The 10,642-nt window shown below is 38.1% G+C and overlaps 1 protein-coding gene across 1 annotated transcript; it reads left to right on the top strand.

The window, feature by feature from the left end:
- Positions 1 to 1,705: 1,705 nt before the first annotated feature.
- On the top strand, positions 1,706 to 9,770 carry syt4 (synaptotagmin IV). Its single transcript, XM_085973220.1, has 4 exons — positions 1,706 to 2,297; positions 3,225 to 4,060; positions 5,168 to 5,288; positions 5,682 to 9,770. Exons 1-4 carry the CDS (start codon positions 2,264 to 2,266, stop codon positions 5,993 to 5,995), a joined length of 1,305 nt encoding a protein of 434 aa, XP_085829346.1. The 5' UTR covers positions 1,706 to 2,263; the 3' UTR covers positions 5,996 to 9,770.
- The last annotated feature ends 872 nt before the right edge of the window (positions 9,771 to 10,642 follow it).

Genomic DNA, 10,642 nt, shown 5'->3' on the forward strand with positions numbered 1-10,642 from the left:
CGCCAGCATGTCTGCGTGCAATCGCTAACTGGCCGCACCTGCGCTGTGCCCACCCTCGGTGGTAGCGCCTCGCTTCTCTGGCTTAGCACCTTAAGACAGTCGTGCAGCGCCTGTTTTAGCGCTCCAAGCACCTCCTGGGGCGAAGCAGGTCAATTTAGCAGTAGGTGGCGATAATTTGCGCCGGGCGCTAAATTTCGCGCCCGCTCGAGTATAATGCCCCAAACGTGGCGATACTGAATTTCTCCCCCGTTATGTCATATTCGGGATTCCATTGCACATCACCTGATGGAATTGGAAAAGCTGTGATGTATACTTTTGCGCAATGAAAAACAAATAAACAAACAATATAAAAAATTATTAAAAGTGTTAGCAGGAACATGGGAGTTAATTTCACTCACAAAAGATCAGTAATTTACTCATCCTGTGGGAATAGTGGAATATTACTCTATAAATAATCGGTTCCTGCTATTTCTGTGAGTTATTCTCTGTAATCTAACTAAGGGATTCGGACGATATTAAAAGCTGTGATGAATCTTGCGCAGTTTCTAATTGATCCAAACCCAAAATTAGCTCGCAGTTTTTAACATACTTGGCTGGTGGCATTTAACACTGCATTGACAATACTTTCTCAAATCATCCTCTGTGCTCTGGCACTGTGAAGCATTCTCAGTGCACAACTAAGTGCTTTATAGTGCGTGTTGCAACATTTTATACATCATGCAAAATTATTTATTTGAAATTGATGAATTTTTAACAATCTAAAACTATTTTATGTTTTAAATGTTTACATTTTTATTTTTTTGCACTTAAATTTTTCTTCAATTTTCTAGATTATTTTGGAATTTGGGATTAATCTATTATTGTCCATTGAATTTACACTTGGTCGTGACGTGGCACGCCTTTGTGACTTCACTACGAAGGTACAATCAGGTTATACATTCTAGTCAATTCCAGGCAGATCCCACGTTTTGTAATTTTGTAATCTTCACTGCTTTTTGGGATCATTTGCGAATTAACAGGAACATAAATGCACATCTAACCTTTTCTAGTAACGGGAACGTGCAGTGATTTATACACTTCTGTTTATTTGCAATCTTAATTCAAAGTAATTTATGACTCCGGGTTTAGTTCAACATTTAATTGCTTGAAATGTACTTTTTTTCCCCATTAAAACCAAATATAAGAACAGCTGCAAACCAGAGATTGTGTTAACTCTGATATCCGGTCGATAGAGCATGTGAAATAAAAAGAACCCTAAGAGGGAAACATAACATACTGCAGTACTGAAGTTAGACGTGCGTAATCGGTGTCTCGGTTTGCAGGCGCTGACTAAATGAAATATCGTCGCGCCAATGGAACATCTGACTCATTGCAAGTCTTGAATCTCTTTAACCAGCAGATGGTGTGTGTCCGCCTTCTCTACAAGGAAGTATCAATAATTAATGTCCATCCTATTTCCCTGATCAATTGCAAAATGCCAAATTAATGCGGGCATGGGAGTGGAATGTGTGTGTGTGTGGCGGGAGGGTTAGGTCCCTTCCGGAGAATCGTTAATGTACAGAATTTGCCCGAAATCTAAGCGTAGATCGATTGATCATGTTAATTTCCCTCCAAAAAAACTTTAACAGTAAAAGGACTAAAGTCAGATGCCAGTCCATCTGAAATGCTTCGACGCCGTTGCATTATTGTGCTCACAAAACAAAAGTGCATCGGTAAGGCGAGGGAGAAGTCTGTTTTGTGCAAACCAGGCTCCCACGTTTTGCAGCAGCCAGTGCTGACGGCGTGAGTCAGCCTCTCCCAACCCCCTAGCCCCCCTCCGGCGCTCCTGGCCAGGAGAAATTAAACGACGCAACAAAAAAACCCGTCCCTCCTATTACTGTCCTCCGAGCAGCTAGCATTCAGACTACAGCCGTTTAACATAACTGATGGTCAGAATTTAAATACCTCGGGGAGCAAAAGAGCTCAGCTCAGGCAAGGCTTCGTCAGAAAGACGTCATCCAGCCATCCACGTCTACAGTGTTTGCGACTCCTCAGACCTGCAGCAGCCGGTGCCGGAGCCAGAGCTGGGATTCAGCACATCTCCAGCATAGTATAACCCCCTCCACTCCACCAGACCCTTTATTTCGCGTCTGATCAGTTTCCAGGAAATCATTTAAAAAGAAAGTCATAAATTAAGCCATCCGCCTGGGAGAGGAGGAAATCTGTGGCTGCGTTACCCGGAGAACTGGTGCCTTTCAGTACCGCGGACAGAGCCCGGATCGCCATGGCTCCGATTGTGATGAGCGGGACCAGCTTTGGTAAGCTCATCCCTCGGGTGGATATTGAAAAGCTTTCTTGTTCCAGATATGTAGCTGCCACTTCTGTGCCTGTGCTGACGGCTGTTTCCGGCACAGCGTTGCCACCTTTGGGTGTTTAGGGTTTGACGGTGCTCACCGCATGCCTCGTGTTCCGGCTCAGTAAAGCCAATCTGCTGCACAGCACTTTGCCCATGAAACGCAGATATTGTAAATATTAATATGAATAACTGGCTAACCATATTCTAATCGTAACGCCTATTCTCGATTCCTTATCTTGTATGTCTGGATTCGCATGCTTTAGTTGGTCTGTGATTCAATTGCCTATTTCCACCTCTTTCTTTCTGCCTCTCTCTCAAAGTTCTGTATTTGTTTGATTCTCATTGCTCCCTTTCCCGATCGCCCGTTCACTTTTCTCGATCTTACTTACTTCCAGTTTGCTCACTTTGTCCAAACGTTTTTTTTAATCCATATCTGTATCTTTGTAAGCTGCGTGTTGGTTAATGTAGGTATGAGCGGGGAAGCGCTAATTGGAGTCTAGCTAATCGGATTCACACCGATTCGCCTCGTTAATTAGACAATAACCAGAATTGCCGCTGTTTATCAGTTATAGCGACAGGACAATGTGGTAAGGCAACATTGATATGAATTACCTTATCTATAGGTGCCTCAGGAACATTTTTTTGCATTTTTTAAATTAAAAGTCTGCGAATCTCAATTTAGTCCATTTAGTATATTCTACACTAATTGGACATTTATTTAATCTGCTTCCTTGGACTGCAGTAAGAAAAACATAATTCAAATCAAGAATATTTGGCAGGTGCAATGTGAGATGGTCGCTTTAATAAGATTAAAACTGAAGTTTGTAAAATGCCCCTTGAACTGTAATGGGATTCATAATCCTATTGAATACATTTGTTTTTTTTCTAGATGATGTGCCGGCAGTTATAGGGATAGTCAGTGCTTTTGGCCTGATATTTACAGTGTCCATGTTTGCATGGATCTGCTGTCAACGCAAGTCGTCAAAAGCCAACAAAACCCCTCCATATAAATTCGTGCACATGCTGAAGGGAGTCGATATCTATCCCGAGAATCTCAGCAGCAAAAAGAAATTCGGGGCGGATGAAAAATCGGACCATAAAGATAAGGACTCTTCAAAAGCCAAAATGCCAAAGAACTCTCTCCACTTGGACCTGGAGAGTCGCGATCAGAACGGAAATTTCACCAAAACTCACGCCAAAGTCCGCAGCTCCCCAGAAATCGAGAGCGTCCCCCCCAAGATATTCTCAGAAGGCGAGAAAGATAGTATATCATCCGAGACTTCAATATCAGACAAGTCAGCGGCACCTTCTGAAGGACAAAACAGTCCGCCCAAACTGGGATCCTTGATGTTCTCCTTGAAGTACAACTTCGATAAGAAGGCATTACTTGTGAACATTATAGAGGCTCACGGGCTGCCTGCCATGGACGAACAGTCGATGACGTCTGATCCTTATATTAAAATGTCAATCTTGCCTGACAAAAAGCATCGAGTGAAAACTCGCGTCCTCAGGAAAACCCTGGACCCAGCTTTTGACGAAACGTTCACGTTTTACGGCATCCCCTACAGCCAAGTGCAAGACCTGTCTCTGCATTTTCTGGTGCTGAGCTTTGACCGGTTTTCAAGAGACGATGTCATTGGAGAGGTCCTGGTACCGATGTCAGGAATCAATCTATCGGAAGGCAAAGTGCAGATGAACAGGGATATCACCAAAAGAAACTGTCGGGTAAATGTTTAAAATGTCCTCTTGTTGGGTGGGGGAATGCGCTCCGCTGCTGCCCACAGTATGGATGCGATGTGTGTTTTGCGGGGTTTACTTGAAATAGACAGCTCATCAGTTATTGATGGGGATAAGGGAGAGGTTAGGTTAGCGCCGGAGGCAGATCTCTGGTGTGACACAGACATGAGAAGACTGGAGTTTGAAAGGATTAAAATGGAAACCGAAACTGGACGAGCTGCGTATAAACACAAAAGTCGCGGTAGACTTCGATCACATGTAATTTTAGAAACGATTATGCATCTTATAGGCAGAAAATATGCAATCTTTTGTAGTATATTTATGGTTTTAATAAAAATGTACAGCTATCAGTTGGGTGTGCACTTCTTGCAGCATAATAGTTACCATGGTTTCAAAAGCATCTTCTACTAGGAACATGGTCCACAATGAAATGTTCAACTAGTGAGTGTCCCGAACTGAGGAATTGGAATAGATCTTTATTTCATTAAAAAAAAAGCAAATCAAAAACCCAACTGGTCTATGCCGGCGTTTATGCTCCACAGGCGCCTTCTCCCACCCTACTTCATCTAACCCTATACAGTATTTCATTGGCAAAATGTGCCTGCCTCAAGTTTCTCACCATTCTGAGCCACAGGCAGCTGTCTTATCGGGGAGCCAGGGCACTTTCTGCACACTTAGCAAACAAAGAAGGGCTTGGCTATCTAACAGCAGAGTAATTATTTTAAGGTAAATTCATGCTGTATAAAAATATATAAAATAATACTAATGTACCACTGCCCCCAAAATATGTTGAACAAAATGGATTAGAGTCTTAGTTGTATAAAATAAAATTAACAAAGTAAATTACTGATAAACACAGCTTTAATTTTCTAAATGGATATGTTATTCAAAACAGGATTTATCACTACTGAATGTTTAAAATATAGATTATCATTTTAATAATGGGTAACAAGGTACCAGACAGATGTTGGATCATCTTTTTGTCTCCTGCAGTGATGGTGTCATCAGAAAGGGCAGTGAGAGGATCTACTGTGTAGTGATAACAGTATGTTTCTGAAAGCTTATTCATATGTGTTTTCTTTTGCTCATTCACAGAAATCAGTGGGTCGTGGAGAATTATTAGTGTCCCTTTGCTATCAATCCACCACCAACACCCTGACTGTTGTTGTGCTAAAAGCCCGCCATCTGCCTAAAAATGATGTGTCTGGATTATCAGGTAATTATCCAAATAGGGTGGCCTGTAATAGTGCAGCTGGAACTGAGCAAAATCCCACTGAGATCAACCAGTCGCTGTATCTATGTACCTATGTGCCTATCCTTCTATCTTTATATCTATTTATTGTCTTCAATTAAATCAAAAGTTACTGACTGAATATACTGAATGCTTTAAGATTTTGAATGGAATATTTGTATAAGAATTTCCATTTGTGGGATGCATAGCCTCATTATAATATAGATTAATCATATGATTACTTGTATTTTATATCTGAAATAAGTAAGTGCAATTCAAATCTACTATGAATATAAAAACTGAAAAGAGTTTCAAAATTAATGGTAGAAAGTATAATTAGAAAAGTTGAAAAACGGTATTGTCTTGCTTTCTTGCCAGCTGCCGACCCTTACGTGAAAGTCAACCTGTACCATGATAAGAAACGAATATCAAAGAAAAAGACCCATGTTAAGAAGTGCACTCTCAATCCAGTGTTCAATGAGCTGTTTGTCTTTGACATTCCATGTGAGGGGATTGAAAACATCAGCGTTGAATTTCTGGTCATCGATTTTGACAGAATGACGAAGAACGAGATCATCGGGCGCCTGGTGCTGGGAGCGTCAGCAGAAGGGACAGTGGGGGAGCATTGGAGGGAGATCTGTGAGCACCCAAGGCGACAAATTGCCAAATGGCATTGCCTGAGTGATGGTTAGCAGATAAACCAAGGGTTGGACCTTATTGTTTGATAGGCAAGGAACAAGCTGTGCATTAACCAACCCAAAGCCTTTCTGAAGAATTTTCAATTTATACTAAATATACATAATTTGTACATCTGATTGTGGTATATATTGTGATCTGTACTGTATAAGATGAAGTGGCGTTGTTCTCTTGTTTGCTAACAATTTTAAAAAATTCAAAGTAGCTATTAGAATGGGTAGGCAAAATAAAACTATTAAATGTATGTCTGCATTTTGTGTGGCTGTTCAAGTTGGGAAATTTGTTTCTGAGGATTAAACTTCTAGGATGTAAGTTTGAAGGAAAAATTTAGAATTTACTGAAAGATTTTACAATGGAAACCCATAATATTTTGAGTGAACTGAAAACATTTGAAGTAAACCCATTCTAATGTTTATAGCTCAAGAAGCTCAAAAAAAATTACAAACCGGTCATGTGTTGCCTTAACATTGAAATATATTGGAGGGGAGGAGTTTAGGTGGCACAGTGGATTTGATACTGGCTTTTTACTCTAGGTTCAAATCTAGCCTATATTGATTAGGTGAAACTCTCCTCTATTGGTTAACAGTAAAGATTCTACATAAACTGAACCCAGTTTCCAGTCAACAAAGGCCCAAAGTACAATACTACTTCTAATTTGGCACTAGTTGAAACCAAATTATCAATGTCATTCAGAGAGGCCGTAGGAATAGCTGGCTATATCACTGATGCGGGCAAAGGAAGAAGATCATATTGTTGCAGTAGGAGACAATTTCCTGAGATTGAGGTGGAGGTAAGGTAAAGGGAACTTTGCTACGGATTTAACTGTGCTGTATCTGACCTAGAATTGCTTGATATTGAAAGTGTTCCATTTCCTGCACTTAAATCCCTCCCTGCAACAAGCACAGAATTTACCAAAAAACATTTTTTTAACTGAGAGTTGCGATGTCCTAAGTGAATAGCAACATGAAGAATGGCAAATTACACTGAGAGAATTCGTATTATATAGTCACATCCATTTTAAAGTTATTTCAACATGTAGCTTCAGAGACTTTAAATGTACTGGTATTTGCATATTTTGACATTTTGTGGATGTCATATGTGTAAATAGTACAGATGAATACCTTCTATTTATTAGCAGTTGTAACTGGGGAGCAGTTGCATATTAAAACTTTAACATTGTTTAATTGTGAAATCCTTTGCTTCTCTGACAATTTCATGATAAAAAAACAATGGTGACCGAGAAGGAAGCTACTAAAAATGGGTTGTAAATAAAGGTTAAAATTCACTAAAACTCTTAGTCGAAACCATTCAAGATACAAAGGAAAAATATAACAGTATTTGATTTTCCATGTCTTTGCGAATGTTGCATATTAGTGAAAATAAATAAGTACTTGATTAAGAGCCATGGGATGTGGTTTATACCCTAAGAGTGGGCTGACCTGTAAACTTGTGAGTAAAAAAAACTGCAGGGAAGGCAGTCAGCACCATGGTCGGGATATAAATATATCCCATTGCACCTGATGTATTTTATTTATATCATGTATTAGATATGTATTTACAATAAAAAGGTACACATTTTAAATGGGAATTACATAGATTATGGAGCTGTTTCAATGATAACATGATGATTTTGTTTTCATAGTGATGTCTGTTATAAATCATGACTAAACATCTCCAATATTCTTTGGCAAAAATGCCATTATGTGTGATATAAATGAGGTTTTAGGGATGGGACAAATTTGGTTTAAAAGGTAGGCTGCTGAGAGAACAGAATAACCTTGTATGTTTTGCCTACCCTATCTTCTATAGCTTCAGGTTGAAAATTTTGCCATTAATATGAATTTATTTTACTCTACTCAGAAACTACATTATATAACCATCTAGCTTGTGTAAACCATGCTGTAAATGCATTGCAAACCATGCATTTATTATGCATGTTTGCTTTGAACTAGATCTCAGTGACAGGTGGAGGAACGCTTGTAATATATTCACTGATTAAAAGTACTATTGATGCAACCCTAAAAGACGCAGGAACAGAATGCGACATTAAAGTCATTATTCACTATAAAGTAAACCAGACAGAAAAAGAAAGTGATTATAGCTTTGAGAATGCTATTTGATCTCGAATGTCAATGCATTTAGTGAATTGGATTTTTCTGTCACTGATCCTTATGGTTCCAGGAAAAATCATTGCTTAAAACATTAATGAGCACTCAGTACCATTATTGATCCACTCATTTTGGACCTTAATGGATCATATTTTGAGTTGCTATACGTTGCCATTTATGTTTACCACAGATGGTTTACATCATACTTTTAGGTTTAGCATTTATATTTTTGTGCTTTTTTAGAAAGAAAAGGGCTCCAAATATTTTTAAGCTGCTTTTGGGCACGCACACTGCCAGAGACCAAATTTCTTATCTTTTGATGGACAGATCAAGCTGGGCTCAGTTTGGGAATTAGGAATACTTTGTGAAAGGATAACCTGTAGGGTAACATTATATGCATTTTGTAGAATGAAAGTAGGGTGAAATGTTATATAAAATATACTTTTGTAGGATAGGAGTAAGTGGTAGTGAGTTTACAATGGTTCAAGTGGACATTTTAGCACAGATGAATTTGTCTTGGCGAGATTGAATTGGTGAGAACAAATCAGACTGAGTCTGGGTCAATGCATAAAGAAATGTTGCCATATTCCAGCCATCTGGAATTATATTATGAAGTGCTGAAAATCTAATGCTAGCATGCCAATTCATTACTATGCAGGATGGGATTGAAAGTGTCACCACATGGGAAAAGATAAGGCTGCCTGAAGCCACATTAGTAATCATGAGTTCTATTGGTGTTTGTGCAGCTTAAAGGATTCCTGTTACTGTTGTAGTTTCTCTACTTTCAAGTTAATACGTCAATTTAGAATGTAATCAAACCACAGTATTAGCCTGTTTCCATTTCCAAAAATAATGAGTATCTATTTGTTGGTTGTCAAATTGGGTTAGAGTTTTTTGACTTCAAGTGTCACAATAAACACCCAATTGTAGCAAAGGTCTAATACATTCAAACACACAAAGTGTTAGTATTTTCAGTCAACATATTAAAGAACTTCTGAACACAGTATAATGTTACTTATGGGAAAAATCATATAATAGCAACTTATGAACAACTAGTTAGAGTAACTGCAGAGCTGTTTCAACTTTGGATCTGATAACATATCTGTTCTATGTATAAACCATATATACAATTTGTTTCAAATTGCCTTTACTTTTCAAAAGTACTGTATTTTTACCCCAATCAATTAGTAAATGTTCACCATCAAATTTTTAGTTCACAACACTGTTCAAAGCATTGCAATTGCAGTTGTAATTTTTGTAAAATAGTTTTGAATAATTCTGAAAGATGTAACTGTGTGTGGTTTGAAATGTTGATGTGCTGCAAATTACATACTCAGAAACTCCAGCATTAAATGGTCACAGCAGTATATATAATTACACTGTGTAAATCTGTACTCGTAATATGTTTTGTATGTTGCATTACAATGTGTTTACAACCAATTAAAAGAATGCACACATTTGCATCACGTGGTAGTAATGTAAATTACTGGCGACAATTGTATTTAATAAGTTCTTTGTGCTGTTGATGTAAGAGTATGGTGCACAAGCATTTTTTTTTCTTTAATGAAAAATTAAATAATAGAAAAAATTACCATTCTGCTAAGGTCTTGTGCCCATGTGTTTTGTGTGTGTTAAACACGAATAAAGCACTACATGAATTGATTGTTTTTTGCATTAGAAATGTTATTGTACCATGGATATCAGATTTTTCACAACGCATTATTAAGACAAAATGCTGTTCAAGTTATTTCGAATACTCGCACAGCATGTATTAAATATCCTGCTATCAAATACACAAGACCTTTATATGTTTGATAGGATTTCTTCATAACTGCGTGTGAAGATAAAATAAGATTAAGGAGTTTAAAAAAAAATACACTTTCTTATTTATAGGAATTTGTTTATGAACAGCAGTACAAAATAGGGTGATTACCAGACCTATGCTCAATCTTACAAAGATTTTGTATGCATAACAATAAATATTCACAAAGTTTAATACTCTGATTATCCAATTACTAGATAGAACACTTAATTCATCAAGATATATACCACAATGTCCTATCTTCCATTTCTCAAGGATATTAAATATTAAGGTTGAAATTACTTTTAGAATCATAGAATCATAGGATGATGCAGGCATTCGGCCCATCGTGCCTGTGCCAGCTCTTTGGTAGAGCTATCCAATTAGTCCCACTCCCCCGCTCTTTCCCCATAGCCCTGTAAGTTTTTTTCCCTTCAAGTATTTATCTAATTCTCCTTTGAATGTTACTATTGAATCTGCTCCCACCACCCTTTCAGGCAGTGCATTCCAGATCACAACAACTCGCTGCGTAAAAAAATGTTTCCTCGTGTTGCCTCTGGATCTTTCGCCAATCACCTTAAATCACCTTTGTACCTTTTGATCCCATTATTTCTTAGAATTATAATAATAACGGATACTTTTTGAAATTAGTAGGTTTAGCATTACTGTCTAGCCCTCTGAAATGTCTGTAACTAAAGCTAATGACATGAATGATGTAACTTCAGCAAATTATT

This window comes from Somniosus microcephalus, chromosome 2 (assembly GCF_052327205.1).
Source record: "Somniosus microcephalus isolate GS21.2 chromosome 2, FLI_Smic_1.0, whole genome shotgun sequence".
NCBI lineage: Eukaryota > Metazoa > Chordata > Chondrichthyes > Squaliformes > Somniosidae > Somniosus > Somniosus microcephalus.

Excerpts from the sequence above, each read along its gene's own strand:
- syt4 (XM_085973220.1), top strand. The coding sequence starts at position 2,264 with ATGGCTCCGATTGTGATGAGCGGGACCAGCTTTG. Across the intron at positions 4,061-5,167 it reads TCACCAAAAGAAACTGTCGG|AAATCAGTGGGTCGTGGAGA; the intron begins GTAAATGTTTAA and ends GCTCATTCACAG. Across the intron at positions 5,289-5,681 it reads TGATGTGTCTGGATTATCAG|CTGCCGACCCTTACGTGAAA; the intron begins GTAATTATCCAA and ends CTTTCTTGCCAG.